Raw genomic sequence first — 16,803 nt, 5'->3', positions numbered from 1 at the left:
TATATCCTGCCTTCCGCCCGATGACCACTGGGATAGGCTCCAGATTTTGGAGCATTTGTATTGGTCCATTCGTCATGAAAACCCCACACAGTGTGAAGGACAGCTGCCGTGTGGAAATGAGGGAGAAAAGTGAAAGAAATAAGATTTTGATTTTGAGAATTCTAGACCTGCATACATTTAACTGCTTCGTCAGGCTGTGAGCGTTTTGGTTTTGGACAGTGATGTATTTATTTTTCTTGTCTGGCTGTGCAGCATTTAGCTTGCTAACCAGCAAGCGAGCAGCCTTGTGTAAATCCCAGGTTGAACATAAATTAAATGATGTTTTTAAATATGATGTTTTGTGAAGTATTTCATTGGCTTTTATAAACATCTTTGCCTTTTTGGGCTTGTTGAAAAGGGAAATGCATCAAATCAGAATCAGAATCATGGCTGTGCAGGTTCTGCTACACCTGCTCGCCCTCGGCCCTCCAAGGGCTCATCTAACAACCTCCTCCTGAGCTGATAAAGTAACGGAACAGCCCTCGAGATGGAATCGGAGGTTCCTCTGAAGAGTTAATGAGCGTATATTCAAATGGAATGGGTGTCTCCTGAGCCAGGCCCTTCGGTTGGGAGCTGATTGGGTTTCTTTAACTGAAGAACGTAGTTTGGTTCCTGCGTCCATTTTATTATGAATAAGTCATGAAAACACTCCTTAACTGGTTTTACTCACACCTGAAATCTATTAGGCTGTGACTGAAGACCAGAATAAGGTCCAGTACATCGGTTTAAAGCAGGGGTGACCAATCTCATCCGCTGGGGGCCGGGGTGGGTGCAGGTTTTCATGCCAGACAAGATTCCACTCATTTAATCAGTCAGTCTCAGTCTTTAAGCACCTGATCACGCGCGTTCCTGCCTTACTGCACTGAAAACCTGCAGCCACTCCGGCCCTTCAAGGGTGAGGTTGGACACCTGACTGTTTAATCTTTTTCACATGTACATTTAATGAAGTATATCTTCCATGTGACAAAGATAAAATAAACACTGATTCATACTCATAACATGTTATTGTTGGGTGATTGTTTACCAGTATAGCTGCCAAGACATTGAGTGTTCCACCTTCAAAAAGACTACGGTTAACAGGGGTCATTCCACAGAAACGTCCACCTTTCTGTCTCTGTAGGAGTCACTGGTCTTATCGATCCTCGCTGGTGTGACTCAAAATAAACACCAGAGACGTTTTTAATGATCAATGCATTTTACTAAATAACTGCTACAGAGCATCAAACCACACGCTGTCAATCAGGGAACGTCCACTAAAATATGGAATTTAATCCATTTGTGTTCTAATTATTTTACATAATGACCTCAGAATAAAGTCGGTCACACCAGTGACGTCAGCTAGAAGCTTCATATGAGATCATGAGCTGAATGAGAAGATCTCTGAGAACTGAGAGACACAGTGGACTCACCATGAGCTTTTCTCCATAGATCCTCAGAAAACCGGTCGAAGGGGGTCGAGTGACGTCATCGGTGTGACTCTTATTTCAGAATAAGAGAGTTTTAGTTACGCGGTAACACCAGAGACTCGACTCCTGGAGGACTTTCATTACATATTTTATCATATTTATGTGGTGTTTGTTTTCTTTATCATTTAAAGCATATATTCCACAGTCATGTAGAGATTATTGTAGTTAAAATGTCAGAAAACCGTGTTTTACCTCCAAATGCGGCCTCGGCTTCACACACGACTGTGGGGACGAGCTCTTCTGTGGTGACTGGAATTCTATATGATTGATTTAAAAACTAATATTGATAAATTGAGGCTCAGGAAGGTGTAATTGTTAAAATAGTGTGTTGTTTTATTGTAACGTATTAATAAGTTGTAACCCAGACATGTTATTCAAATATAATAGATCTGTAAATGCTAGGGACACAACAATGGCTCGGAAAGGCTCTAGATCAGGGGTGCACAGCTCTGTGTCCTGTCCAGCACAGGTCGGTGATTTACCAGGCCCAGAACACCTGGTTACAGTCTTCTGTGAGCGGTCAGGTCGAGGGTGTGTTTGAGGAGGGATCCTCCAGACTGCTGGACACCAGGCCTCCAGGCCCAGAGCTGCTCTACAGCTGCATCTGTGGTGCGAGGAGAAAGACAATGAACAAAACCTGGGGGCTCCATAGCGCCTCGGGTGTTTATATACACTATCCGTACGCTTGTTGTTGTTTATCGGTGTCATTGCTGTTTATAGCGTGTTTGAACGTCTGAGCGCAGCCCGTGTTTACAGCCGGTCACGTGCTCAGCCTGACGAGCAGCTTCTTCAGGGGCTTGTTGGAGCGGCGGGTTCCGAGACTGAGCAGATCACGGGACGAGGATGTTAAAGCCTCTGCGGCCCTAATAGGTATCGGTCTGTCTGAATGGGCTTATAATTCGCTGAACTACCAGGGTTCGGCTTCCAGGTGCTGGTGGGGCTCCTTCAGAGGGAAGTCGGCCGGTTTGTTTCCAGGAGAGACTCGGCTGCGCACAGAAGCTCAGCCGGGCAGGCGGGTCTGTGGGCTTTAATGTGCGGGTTCGGTTACGGTTCGTTTCTTAGGCCTCCTAAGTTTGTGTGAGGACTGACTGCGGGTGAGTTTAGTCAGTAACTAAAGCCGCTCGCGTAACAAGACGGACGGTGCTTAGCTTAGCATAGCATAACATAGCTAGCGTTACTCCCCTGTCGCGCTGGGAGTTAGCGTTAGCTGGCTAGCATAGTTGTGAGAAAACGGATCGACACCAGAACTTGTCGGATTAAACCCCGAGCGCACGGCGGCGCCTCCCCCGGTTCCCCCCCGGTTTCCCCGGTTTATCGTGTTTCTTCTCAGTTTGTTCGCTGGACGTGTTTCCGCCGTTAGTCGGCTGGCTCGCTAAGCTAGCGGTAGCCTAGCGCGCTAACGCCCGCTGTTCGCCTCAGCCGCGGCGGCTTGTAGCAGCGGGGCGTTTATAAGCGCTGCATTTGTAACTAAGGCGTGAAAATATTCGGAATATTTGGTTTTATATTTTGATTCTCTACACAAGCCATTTTAACGAGTCTAAAGCCTCTTTTCGCAACTTTGACACGACGACCTGTGATTGTTCAGTCACCTGACTGGATCTCAGGTCTGGGCTGTTTGGGTTCATGTTGTTTCTGTGTGGGGAAAGTGGACCAACAGTCTGGAAAACATCATTAAAAAGCATAACAATAATAATTAACGCCATTGTTATCATTGTTGTTATTGTTCCCGATACCGAGTGAGTGCCCTGTGTGTGTTCCAACCTCCGCACGCTGTGGTCAGGCGGACAGTGCCGCGGTCCTCGGTGTCCAGTGTTTCTGATCAGCTGCCCTGTTTCTCCTTTTGTCGCAGCTGTTAAACCCAGTGAGATCCCAGCGCTGCAGCCCGGGGCGCTTTCCTGAGATTGTGGACTCGGTCACACACGGGGAGATGTCCAGCACAGCCATGAAGAAAAAGGTCATTTTTTTACCTGTCTTGTTCGCAAGTGACCGTTTCCTTACACGGTTCTCCTGTAATCGCTGCTGTCTGGTTCCATTAGAGTCCCGTCTCATGTGGTCACGTCTAGAACCTTCCATCACGTTCACCTGCAGTCCGTCCACAAGTCTGTAAACGTCTGAGAACATGTACCAGTTAAAAAACAGCAAGTCTGAGAGTCTGATACACACACACACACACACACACACACACACAGTAGTCTTACAAGTCTTAGGCACGTTTTTAGAGTGTGTTTTTTGTAGTTTGTGTTTATATGTTGAGGTGTTAATATTTGAATAAGCTGAATTAGTGTATTGTATTATACTATATTCATAGCGTGTAAAAGCTGAGGATGAAAGTGGGATCGCCTTCGTTAGGATCTGAAGGTTCTCACACGTTTCCCTGAGCAAACTGGCGCACAGCTTCTCACATCACTGTGCATTTAACAGAAATGTTAATAAGGTCTGGTTACGCTTACAGGTCTGGATAAATAAACTAACACAGGTGCTGTGTTACCTTTTACAGCCTTTAAACATTAGGTGTTTGGGTTAGTGTAGTGGGTCACACCTCTGCCTTCTACGCTGTAGACTGGGGTTCAATCCCCACCTGGGTAACCACCCTACACTACACCAATAAGGGTCCTTGGGCAAGACTCCCAACACCACCTTCGCCTACCTGTGTAAAATAACCAAATTGTAAGTTGCTCTGGATAAGAGCGTCAGCCAAATGCCGTACATGTAAAAACAAAGCTAATCAAAGAGATCAAAGGGCATTTTAACACTTGTTAATTAATGTAACTGTCCACATGTGTGTGAACACCACATAATGAAGGTGAAATGATCTCCCCTTGGATAGAATCTTTATTAACTGGCTAAATGTGAGTGAGTTGGTGAATTACAGGAGTCACATCTAAAATGTGGTGAAGAGGAACGTCAGAGTTCAGTAACTCCTCGATACCATCAGGACCCCCCCCCCAATCCATTGTTCTGAGTGGATCAGCAGTGCTGCTGGGGTTTTTCAACACCTCAGTGTTGCTACTGGACTGAGAATAGTCCACCAACCAAAAACATCCAGCCAGCACCGTCCTGTGGGCAGGGTCCTGTGGGCAGGGTCCTGTGGGCAGGGTCCTTTGGGCAGGGTCTTGTGACCACTGATGAAGGACTAGAGGATGACCAACACAAACTGTGCAGCAGCAGATGAGCTGTCGCCTCTGACTTTACATCTACAAGGTGGACCAACAAGGTAGGAGTGTCTAATAGAGTGGACAGTGAGTGGACACAGTGTTGAAAAACTCCAGCAGCACTGCTGTGTCTGATCCACTCAGACCAGCACAACACACTGTCGCCACGTCAGTGTTACTGCAGTGCTGAGAATGACCCACCACCCAAACAGTACCTGCTCTGTGAGGGTCCATGGGGGTCCTGACCACTGAAGAACAGGGTAACAGAGTATCAGAGAAACAGATGGACTACAGTCTGTAACTGTAGAACTACAGAGTGGAACTAAACGGTCAGTGGAGCTGATAAAGTGGACAGTGAGTGTAGAAACGAGGTGGGCGTCATGTCCTGTCTGATCGGTGCACTTTGAGATGTGCTTTAAGGCATATTGTCCGTTTCTTTTAACAGAATTAAGTTGCAGGGAATATTATTTGTGAATGTGAGTTATTGTTGCACCGGAGTTCTGAAGGTACCTCACTAAATTCTGTGTCTCATCATTATTTGTAGGTGTTGCTGATGGGAAAGAGTGGGTCGGGAAAGACCAGCATGAGATCAATCATCTTCGCCAATTATATTGCCAGAGACACTCGGCGACTGGGAGCCACGAGTAAGATGACTTAGATTTTCCGCACATGCACATCATTTTGGATCGGATTACTTGTGTGAATATAAACATATTTTCCATCAGTGTTGAGTGAGAATAAACACCTCAGTCTTAATCTACAATCGGAATGTATTCAGTCAGATTCGCAAAAATCTGCATGAAACCACAGACAGTGTTGAACGTTAGTTCCTGTACAGGTAAGTAACACGATGTGTAGAGATGTGGAGCTATAATGTTAGAATTGGAGAACCTCTCAACATCCTGGTGTCATTAATCGTTCATTTTAATGTCTTGTTTTTGTTGAGGTTAAAACAAGCCACCAGGGGGTGCAGTCACCTTTGGTTTTGTAGGACAAGATTAGCAGCATTGTCATAAAAAACAGCTTAAACTAAAAAATGCTCTGTAGAGAGATTCTTTATTTTTTAATTTCAGGTAATTAGTACTGAGCTATTGGTCTATCAGCAACTCCTTCTAAAGAACATGATAACCCACTTAATTACATTCAGTGGTATGTTTAATGAAGCCTGTTGAGTTCTGTAGGCCTGTCTTAATCAAAACGCCCAAGTCAGATATTCTTGGAAATAACATTGAGTCTTTAACAACTTCAGTTCTGCTTGTTAGATTTGCAGCTTTCTACTCTATAATTCTTCTGTTTATTCAAATTTTAATTCATTTATTTAAATCCCTACATAATCAGAAAATGTAAAGGTGTGTTATCAGTAAGAAGAAGCGCATGTTGTCTGACTATCTTTGCAGATGCAATTGCACTGTCGTGTGTGTGTGTGTGTGTGTGTGTGTCTGGTCCAGGCTGCTGCTTTTGAGAAGGAGATCAGAAACATGGGCTCTAATGATCCAGCGCACTGCTTAGTTCCCGTTTTGCCTGGAGTGATTTCAGTTTTATAATAAGTGCAGATGCAGCATCAACGCCTCTGTTCCTCATTTGGTTAAATGTTCGTCACCTACCAACCACAGCAGAGGCGTAACAGCTATGCTTGCGTTCCTTTCAGTTGATGTGGAGCACTCCCACGTGCGTTTCCTGGGCAATCTGGTGCTGAACCTGTGGGACTGTGGAGGGTGAGTGTGTTGCTTCAGAATCACGACAGATTTTTAGACCATTTTCCAACCTAATCTATGATTTTGTGTCGTCGTCTGTCCAGCTTTGAGTTCATTAAAAAAACAGCCCATTTTATTCTGAACTCTTCTGTCGTTACTTTTCCTCTTCAGCATGTAGTTCTGCATCTTTAGGTAATGATATGGGGGCTTTACTCTCTTCAGACAGGACACGTTCATGGAGAACTACTTCACCAGTCAGAGAGATAACATCTTCCGCAACGTGGAGGTGCTGATCTACGTGTTTGATGTGGAGAGCCGAGAGTTGGAGAAAGACATGCACTACTACCAGTCCTGTTTGGAAGCCATCCTTCAGAATTCGCCTGATGCTAAGGTTTTCTGCCTGGTGCACAAAATGGACCTCGTTCAGGAAGACCAGAGGGACCTGGTGAGAAAAGGCGCTCGCGCTCTCGCGCTCGCTCTCTCCCTCTCGCCCTCTCTCCCTCTCGCCCTCTCCCTCTCGCGCTCTCCCTCTCGCGCTCTCCCTCTCGCGCTCTCCCTCTCGCGCTCTCCCTCTCGCGCTCTCCCTCTCGCGCTCTCCCTCTCGCGCTCTCCCTCTCGCGCTCTCCCTCTCGCGCTCTCCCTTGCTCTCTCTCTCTCTCTCTCTCTCTCTCTCTCTCTCTCTCTCTCTCTCTCTCTCTCTCTCTCTCTCTCTCTCTCTCTGGCGCGCTCTCCCTGTCTCTTTATTCTTCTTATGTCTCAGACCACAACTTTGTGTTGTTTCACAACATTTACATTACAGATCTTTAAAGAACGTGAAGAGGACCTAAAGAGATTGTCCCGCCCACTCGCGTGCACCTGTTTTAGAACCTCTATTTGGGACGAGACACTTTATAAGGTAAGCGTAAGGGCTGGGTTGTGTTTGTGTGCATGAAAAAGTTGGGGGAAAGATCAGAAACTGAAACCGCGCTAGAGAGCGCACCTAAAGCCGGGAGTCTAAACAGCCAGAAAAGGCTGTAATTACTCTAATTACTCTAATTAATTAATGAATTAAAATTGATTACTGCTCTGCCACATTCACCCCCTGCCACAAACTGACGTCCTTCACTTACACCCCTATTATTAGCTATTTAATATAATTAATAATGGGGGTGTACAATGCATTATGATACTGCAAATCAAAGACAGGACGGTGTGCGCTGTGTAGGTATGACCGTGTCTTAGCGTATGAGTAGAATGTTATGGAGTGAAGGGAGTAAAATCAGAGCTTATATTAAGACCACAAGATAAATTGTACTTTCCACAATATTTTCTGGTTGAAAGACGTTTTCAAACTAGTGGTACACGGATATTATTGGGTATGTGTAGTTGTGACCCAGCAGTCTGTGAACGAGTAAATGCTTCAGAAAAGCGTTACCATGGTAGTAACAGGCCTGTCCAGCAGTCAAACAGTCCAGCAGTTTACTCAACTCAACTGTGCCAGTTCCAAGACATGCATGATGTAGTGATTCATCTATAATGGGTGTATTAACGAGTAATGTTTCCTGTGAGGTCCTGGCGCAGGCAGTAGATGTAAAGGCCCATTGCATACATTCTTCCCTAATGCCCAGATTCAGGGTTTTGCAATAAAAGGCTGTATTAAGTTGGGTCAGCCTTGGAGAACTGTGGCCTTGTACATGTAGAGTCAGAAGGGCCCAAAAGCTGATCTAAAATGATGTGATTGTCTGAGTCTGTGAGTGTTTCAGTGTAAGACTGTCTGTCTGTGTTTTTAGGCCTGGTCCAGCATTGTGTATCAGCTCATCCCCAACGTGCAACAGCTGGAATCCAACTTGCGCAATTTTGCCCAGATCATTGAGGCAGACGAGGTGCTGCTTTTTGAAAGAGCCACTTTCCTGGTAAGTACGAATAAAACCAGACCACCGTCATGTTATTGGTAGCTTACTGTTAGTTGTCATCGTCACTTTGACAGTTTCTCTGAATCAAGCAGTGCAGGTTGGGTGTTAGACGCAGTGAGGAAATGAAGGCTTGAACAGCTCCAGAGCGATGAAGAAAGAAGGACTGGTGGTTTGATTGGATTGAAATCGCAGTGCAGCTGCAGTTGAGCAGTAGATCCGGCAAACGGGATCATTCCCAGTCACAAGTTCCACTTGTTCTACCTTTTAACCACATTCAGTTCACTGCCTTTGCACCGTTGCTGCACACAATATATATAACCAAGTGAGTGACACTGCAGTACCGTCTACACGCAGTGATGCTCTGTTATCGGCCAGTATTGACCACTTATGCACATTCTGTCAGTGGGGGCAGCGCCGATGAAAATATCTGTCAGAATAATTAAAGTTGTGTTAGAATCTCCTGCTCATCTTATTTGGCTTGCTTATTTTCGACACATCACCCTTCTAGAGTTTCTGACTGCTTGAATACGTACGGAGCCGGAGTGATTGCTCCTGCTTTAAAACCGGAAGAGAACTGTTAGTAGTAATGAGAGCTTGATGACCTGTAAGCTGAATAACCATCAGGATACGCAGTATAGTTTCCTGCTGAGGTCTTTTACTTCATTTTTTGTCTTGTATGTCTTCTTTTTAATGAGTGTAATGCTGACTGGCATGATAATCCGTCATTACTGTTCTCTACCGTTAGTATCCAATATTAATTAATAACTCTTATGGCTGTTGTGGCTACATGTTGGGCTTGTGTATACAGTTGTGTACATTTGTGATCAATATTCTCACTTGGTAATAAAAGTCTTCACACAAAAATCTGAGTCTCAGTAAAGACCACAGGCTGCGAGTTTCTCCAACATTGTACATTTTCCTGACATTTACTGCCGTCATGGCGCAGAACATCCGGAACGGAACATCCTCGGTCCTGGTTTATTTCACGGTTATCTGGCGTGACGCATTGATCCAAATGGTGAAGCAATAGAGAAATGGGATGTCGCCAAGCCATTTCCTGGGAGACTGCATAAGCACAGCTGTCTGACTCCAGATCGGAGTGCAGCTCCATATGCTTAGCTAACACAAAACTAAGGCCTGACTGACGTGTCCGGCTGTCTTGTGTACCTGTTTATTCGCACTGTGGGGTGTTTATATAGATGATGATCAGCATGTGTGCGGTCTTCCAGTTGTAATAGAGCAGTGTTACATAGTGGAGCTTTAACTGAAAAGCCATCGTCTCTACTGTTGTAGTTTGTTGTCTGAGTTTATCAGAAGGTTTAAATTATGTCTTTGTTCCTCAGGTGATCTCACACTATCAGTGCAAGGAGCAACGAGATGCCCATCGCTTTGAGAAGATCAGCAACATTATTAAACAGTTCAAGCTAAGCTGCAGGTGATGGTTTTTCCCCATTTGGATATTATAGTCTACACTGTGGTGCTGAGCTGCTGTGTAAACTCAGCAGTTATGAAACACAAAACTGTTTTGGTGCCAAACTCAGTTAGTCTTCGTCTTTGACCCCACAGTAAGTTGGCTGCTTCCTTCCAGAGCATGGAAGTGCGCAACTCCAACTTTGCGGCCTTCATTGACGTATTCACCTCCAACACCTACGTCATGGTGATCATGTCTGACCCCTCCATACGTAAGAACCGCTCTGCAGGGTTATCAGGGGTTCCGGTTGGGCAGTTTCCTTTGTAGGTGTCTGTGCGTGTGGAGTCATGTCTTCTGTTTGAACTTTTTTCTTCTCCGTTTCTTTTTGTTATTTTTCTGAAATTGCGCATAATTCCAGTATTTTAAATCACTTAGTCTTGATGGGGGGGATTTTTCCCGTCAGACTGTTTACTCCCTTTCTTCTTCATTCTGCCCTCTAGCTTCTGCTGCCACTCTCATCAACATTCGCAATGCCAGGAAGCATTTTGAGAAGTTGGAGAGGGTGGACGGCCCCAAACACAGCTTGCACATGCGCATGCGCTAGACATCTGACCCTGCCTACGTGGGTGCTCTCTAAACGGGTAAGACCATAAATGCGCTTCCCAGACTGTAGACGCGACTGGTATGATGTCTGGACGTTAGTTTCAGTCTGTGGTTGTGGGATTGTACCGTTTTTGTGTTAGTTAAATATATATTACAGTTTGGTGCATGCTTGGTGATCAACAATCACGTTGCTCCTGTAAAAGCCACCAGTTTTAAAAAAAAAAAAAGGTTAATTTATTTAAGCCGTAATTAAACCATAGCAAGTCAGCCGTAATCCCACATGTAAACAAAACTGAAGCTTTAAACGTTGCGTGATGATTCAGAATTCAGAACCACTGGCCAGCTGTGTTTGTATACAGAGGAATTAGACCTCCGCGTTTAAGCCATCCCTGCAGTGAAACACACACATACATGCACACTAGTGAACACACACACTAGGGGGCACTTGGGCAGCCTTATCTGCAGTGCCCAGGGATCAGTTGGGGGTTACGTACTGGCGGCTCAGGGGATCAAACCGGCGACCTTCCGGTCACAAGGCTAGTTCCTTGACCTCCATGAATGCCCTGTGATTTGATATCCTACTCAAATACCACGCTGTGTTAACCCTCAGGACCAAAGATAATAAGTAGCTTCTGGTCTTCAAACCTCGAGAGCGGTTTGAGCTGCAGACATGCTTTACTCTGCTTTAGCCTTCATTTAGTAACAAAGGGTTAAACGCGCTCAGTGTTGCAGGCAGATAACGTCCTTGTACGAAAAGATGCCGATATGGTTTGGTGTTTAATTCAGGAGATCTTCACATCGCGGTGCCAGGTTGAAGACGACTAAGTCACATCTCAGCTCTTGTTCATCAGGAGAAATGGCTTGAGAGAAACAGCTAAGCTAAGAGCCCCCAAACGTTGTTACATCCACGCCTTTTAAGCGTTACATGATGAGATGATTGCTCACATTTTATCATCGTGTTTAATTGACACTGACGATCTTTGCAGTAGACAGCATGTGAAACAGGGTAAGGTGGTTGCGGCTGCCTTAGCATCTGGTGACGCTTCAAATTTTACTTTAATAAATTCAAATTTAATCAGCGTTTAGACGTTATAATCCGGCCTCAGACCTTGAATCTATGATGCTCTCTTCAGCTCATGATGATCAGAAACCAGCGCATCAGTTGTTCAAGTTGAAGAATAAAAGGAAAAAAATGGAGGGTCTTTTAATCGTCCAGCAGGAAAGGGTTCAGTGTTCTTTAATGTATTGATCAGAATTAAACCTTTCATTGACGTCTGTTACGCTGGTGGTGTTGTGCTGAGTCGTCCTACAAGTTAAGACCAGTGTGTCCACTGCATATGTTGACTCGTATTCCCTATAAAAATCTGGGAATATATCTGATGACTTCTTTTCTTTTCTCCATTATCCACTAGAGGGCGTCCGTGCCAGGGGAATGACACCCTCGGGAATTCCTCATATCTGCTGACTTCACTGCATCCAGGGTGTTTTTTAGAGACTTTTTCTTCCCGCTTTAAGATGAAAGGCTTTGACCCGGCTTGGTCCTGGAACTTTTGAACGTTATATCGGTTGGGATTAAAGGAGATCTGGCCACAAGTACAAAATCATGACCTACAAGGTGGGATAGTGGGTGGGGCTTGGGATCTCAAACACACACACAGTATCTATGCCGCTGATCTTTCTGGGTTGCGGGGGGTGCTGGTGCCTGGGGTTTGGGATATAAATCGGAAAAAACTGGAGGGGGAAGCACAATTAAATGTCCCCTTAACACAGAATTAGTGCCATACAGTAACCTGTATTCAACCCCCCCAACAAACGCAGTGGGCATATCGTTCACTTTGTTTTTGTTTGTTTGTTTGTTTTTCTGTTCCCTCTGTTCACCGAGTTTTTCATGGTTTTGCATTGTTTAAGTGCTGCATGTGTTGCCGCTTTTCACAGTACAGTCTGTTCCACTGAACGTCGAACAAGACAACAGCGACACGAGTCTAAGGAAGAGTCTAAGGAAACCTGCAAGACTATAATGTTGGTAAAAAGTGGTCTCAAATGAAGCACATGGTCACATCTCTCCTTTTTATAAAGGATTTACTGTTCGTATTTCCATATTTATTATCTTGATGATTGCAAAACAAAATAAAATCAAAGCAAATATGATTGTCCTCGGAAATGAACTCCTGTCCTGCATGTTCCTTGAGTCCATGTTTGCTTTTAAATATGGTTGTGAATATTGAATTCGATGAGGCTCTCCTGTGAAATCTGACTCGACCTGGTTACCTATGCTTTTAAACATCAGTTCACACAAGCACTGCGTCTGATAAACGCGGCGAGTACTGTGTTTTTATTGGACTTCACATGAATAAGAACGATGGATCAGATTTATGGAGCCCCGTCTGAGCTGCTTGCGTCAAAGGCTTTGGATAACTAACGTTTGAGTCTCATTCCTCGGCTCTTAATTGATAACGATTCAGACTGTGGAATTCAAGCGTTTGGATCGAGTGCCAGAAACAGAGATTTCACCTTTTTCAGGGTCATCCAGCCTTTTTAATTTCCCAGCGCTGTTGGACGCCATAAATTTGCAAGTGTCTTGGCTGGGTTCCCAGCGAGTTGCGCTTTGGTAGGTTGTCTAGGGAATTGACCACTGTGGGGTAAATAATCTGGTTTTCTGGACATGGATTTGGCCTAGTCCTGTGTTAAGTCACATTGTCAGTAGCAAATCTCATTTGGAGGTCCTACCAGGCTTAATTTGTCTAGAAAATGAATTGCCCTCACGCTGTATTTCATGGTGCAGTAGTGATGCGAGGAACAGTTTGATGCTGCACGTTTTTGACTGTTTATGTTGTCAAAACTGCTGCTTAACAAAAAAAATGGTAAAAGACTTTTTCCTTTTGAGCAGACAGACTTTTGGCGTCATCAGGCCGTTCTAAATAATTCTGAACTGTCCTAAACGACGTGATGCAGCAAAATGGTGAGCAGTGGTCTCCAACTGTCCTGGAGATCATCTTTCCTGCAGTGTTTCCTTCCAACCTACATCTGACATGCGATGCCCCTCTATCCCAGAACTGGTGCATCGGGTCCAGCCAGTCAAGGACTTTTGAACGAGTTAATTAGCTGGAGCAGGAGTTGGTGCCAGACTCCCCAGGAAGGCAGATCTCTAGAACAAGAAATGAGGAGAACGTTAACTCTCTAGATTCCTCAGTTGGGCTGCTTTTCTCTGGGTGGAAAGGTAAAATCTCTCGTGTCCATTTTGTGTTTAAATAAAGAGAATCATTATTTTATTTGATGACTGACAAGAGTTTATTAGCCTTCAACGGTTGTGACGCATGTGTCAGGATCCAATCCTCACAGGTCAAAACACTGCAGACTTCAGCTCACGGCCTCATTAAACACCTGAATTAGCTCATCAGGTAATTAGTAAGGCCTTTACTCAGAGTTAAATGAGGGTAAACACTAATCTGCATTGCTTTGACCCGAGAGCTGTCCAGTGTGACGAGCCTGCTTTGGAGTCTAGACAAAATATTGACGGAGCAAAAACATAATACACAATCTTTATTTACCCTCAGAGGACATGGAGGGTGAACCTCATTTACAGTGTTACCCAGTTGATGCAGGAAAAGGGGTTCATAATGTGTAACAGATCAAATAAAAATACATTTAATAACAAATGACTAAAAATGAGCTAGGAAATATAAAACAAAATAATACATTGAAATAAAAGGAAGATGAGATCAAAAATCATAAGTAAAATATGAATCAGAATATGAATAATGAACAAAGCTAGAAAATTTGATCATATTACACCAATCCTCTCATCCCTACATTGGTTACCTGTTAAATTCCGTATAGACTATAAAATACTCCTTTTGACGTATAAATCTCTTAAAGGGCTGGCCCCGCAATATCTGGCGGAACTCCTTATCCCTTATAACCCGCCACGTACACTCCGCTCGCAAGAGGCCGGCTTATTATCAGTCCCGCGTATTAGAAAAAACAACGCATTAGGTAAAGCTTTCTCTTATAAAGCTCCGCAACTTTGGAATAATCTCCCTATTAATATACGGGACTCAGACACACTCTCAGTCTTTAAATCCAGACTCAAAACATTTCTTTTTGAACAAGCTTTTAGATAAATTTATCATAGCGGTTCTCTCTAGCTGTAGCCTGCAGCTATTCTACTATTGTCCAGTGCACACAAACTTAGTCTGTACTGTTGGTCTCCCTTTAACGATTTCTCTTACAGCTCACACACCAAACACAAACCCTGTTCTAATCATTATCTTTCTCTTTTTCCCCTCATGTCCTGAGCTGCTGTCTGGAGGTGTCCATCCAGGGTCCCTGTGCTTTTTCACAGGCGTGCCCCGCTCTTCAGCAAAGTATAAAACCATTCTAACCTCTTTTTCTTCCCTCCCACTCTGTTCTCTCTCTCTGTCTCTCTCGCATGCGTCGAGATGTTCGGTTGGCCTGTCTGGAGGTGCCGATTCGTGTTTGCAGCACTCTGGAATCGGCCCTGTCCCGCTCAACAGGGATTAACACAACCCTTCTAACCTATCTTTCTTCCCTCCCACTCCGTTCTCTCTCTCTATCTCTCTCACATGTGTCGAGATGCCCCGTTGGCCTGTCTGGAGGTGCCCCATTCGTGGTTCCAGCGTTCCAGCCATCTTTTTGCACTCTCTTTGTACTGTTGTTCTTGTTTCTGTTCTGTTTCTTCTGTGCGGGTCGACCCACGGGGGTTGGGTTCCTCGGACTGGGCCTTGGTCCCTTCTAAGGTTTCTTCCTCTTAAAGGGAGTTTTTCCTTACCACTGTAGTCACCACAAAATTGGCTTCACTGTGGTGATGCTCATAAGAGGCGTGGACCTGTTTTTTTCTGTAAAGCTGCTTTGTGACAACCTTGTTGTAAAAAGCGCTATATAAATAAACTTGAATTGAATTGAATTGAAAAAATATGAAAAGTAATAATAATAGTAAAAAATCAGGTAAAATCAAATCGTATTTGTCACATCACATTTACACAGGTGGTGGAAAGAGTGAAAATCTGAGGTGTGTAGCCCCCTTATAGAATTTAAATACAAAAATATAGAAATATCTAAGAAGAAAAAGAAATATACACACACACACACACACACACACACACACACTAGTACTGCACTACTCCAGGTTGCAGCTGTACAGTAATAAGTTCTGGAATAAAACTATGGAATGTGCTGCTGTTCACGTTCCGAATGTGCGGTCAGTCTGAGGGAGATGATAGATGAGATGCAGGTTCTCAGGGACAGGACACTGATAGAGAATCTTCCAGACTGTCCAGGATGTGGATAGAAGACGTACGAGATGTCAGTCTGTATGTGTGAGTACAGATGTGCTGGATTGAAGGTGCAGAAGATCAGAGTGAGTCTGATGGTGTGGATGAGGTCTGGTTTGTCCATGGGGATCATCATGATGGTGACTCTGAGGTGCAGTGACGGGCCTGTAGACCGATACCCCAGCACTACTGGCTTCAGCAGCCTGACGGCCCGGGGGAAGAAACTGTCTCGGAACCGGCCGGTTCTGGACTTAATGCTTCTGTACCTCCTCCCGCTCGGCAGCTGTGAGAACAGACGGTGGCTTGGGAGGGTGGAGTGCTTCAGAATCCTCCTGATTTAGTGGCATGTAGTTGAACGTTACTTGCAGACACTTGGCTTTGATCAAAATATTGTTTGGTATATTTTTTAATTGGTAAAATGATCTAATGTTGCCTGAAACTGACTTGTGATTATGATGTGTTGCCTTTCAGTGTTCAGTTTTCCGTCATGCAATTCCTGTAAATTAGATTTTTTTCTGTGCTTTGTTGGACAAAACAGATCAACCTTGAGCGTTTTTTTCCTCTTGGACATTTACAGCTATAAAAAGTACTGACCAAACTGTATAAACAAAACCACACATGGAAAAGATACTTTTGATCATAAAGTCTAATCAAAGAACAAACTTCATTTGAGGAAAAATGTACTTTTTTCCACAGCCTCCACAGTGATGAGCCACGCTGGGCTGTTATTGGTTGCAGATGCGTAACTTTTGGAAACTATCAAAAATAAAATCACTGTTCAAGTATGAATACTTTTTAATGAATAGTGATTCAACTTCAAACGTTATGGTTGATTAAGAAAAATGGGATCCTCTAACAGCTGTGAAACCAAAATATGCAGATTTTGAAACACTCAAACACAGAAACAACAAGCATGGCTTCGTTTTTATATCACATAAATTATCCCCTGCTGTAAATGTGCTTTTAGACCCTGAGGGCTCTGGAGTTTGGTAAATGTCTCAGAGCAGCACCAACACTGTATACAGAACAGCTGAGACAGTAAATATTTGGGAAATTCCTCATTCCTTATCTTAAAGAAGGAAACATCATTAATTAGGAGAACACTGAGATGTTTGTTTTTTAAATAAACTCAGTATTGTGCAAAAGTCAGGCTACGGGGGTCCACGGGGGTCCTGACCACTGAAGAACAGGGTAACAGAGTATCAGAGAAACAGATGGACTACAGTCTGTAACTGTAGAACTACAGAGTGCAGCT

The 16,803-nt window shown here is 44.2% G+C and overlaps 1 protein-coding gene and 1 long non-coding RNA gene across 2 annotated transcripts; one reads left to right on the top strand and one right to left on the bottom strand.

Moving 5' to 3' along the window:
• Positions 1-1,814: 1,814 nt before the first annotated feature.
• On the bottom strand, positions 1,815-3,406 carry LOC108443110. Its single transcript, XR_001859110.2, has 2 exons — positions 3,267-3,406; positions 1,815-2,109 (listed from the first exon to the last, which is right to left on the bottom strand). It is a non-coding gene; the product is annotated as an uncharacterized LOC108443110 (long non-coding RNA).
• On the top strand, positions 3,358-12,422 carry rraga (Ras-related GTP binding A). The gene is made up of 10 exons (XM_037540611.1): positions 3,358-3,459; positions 5,202-5,301; positions 6,306-6,372; positions 6,574-6,796; positions 7,151-7,246; positions 8,121-8,243; positions 9,587-9,678; positions 9,810-9,925; positions 10,155-10,295; positions 11,670-12,422. The coding sequence occupies exons 1-9, from the start codon at positions 3,433-3,435 to the stop codon at positions 10,256-10,258; spliced, it is 948 nt and encodes a 315-aa protein (XP_037396508.1). The 5' UTR covers positions 3,358-3,432; the 3' UTR covers positions 10,259-10,295; positions 11,670-12,422.
• The last annotated feature ends 4,381 nt before the right edge of the window (positions 12,423-16,803 follow it).

This window comes from Pygocentrus nattereri, chromosome 8, assembly GCF_015220715.1.
Source record: "Pygocentrus nattereri isolate fPygNat1 chromosome 8, fPygNat1.pri, whole genome shotgun sequence".
Taxonomy (NCBI): Eukaryota; Metazoa; Chordata; class Actinopteri; order Characiformes; family Serrasalmidae; genus Pygocentrus; species Pygocentrus nattereri.
This window is presented reverse-complemented; position numbering and strand designations above follow the sequence as displayed.

Bases quoted from the DNA above. Each gene is read 5' to 3' on its own strand.
- rraga (XM_037540611.1), top strand. From the start codon at position 3,433: ATGTCCAGCACAGCCATGAAGAAAAAG. The intron at 6,373-6,573 runs GTGAGTGTGTTG...TACTCTCTTCAG, and splicing joins AACCTGTGGGACTGTGGAGG to ACAGGACACGTTCATGGAGA. The intron at 9,679-9,809 runs GTGATGGTTTTT...TTGACCCCACAG, and splicing joins CAGTTCAAGCTAAGCTGCAG to TAAGTTGGCTGCTTCCTTCC.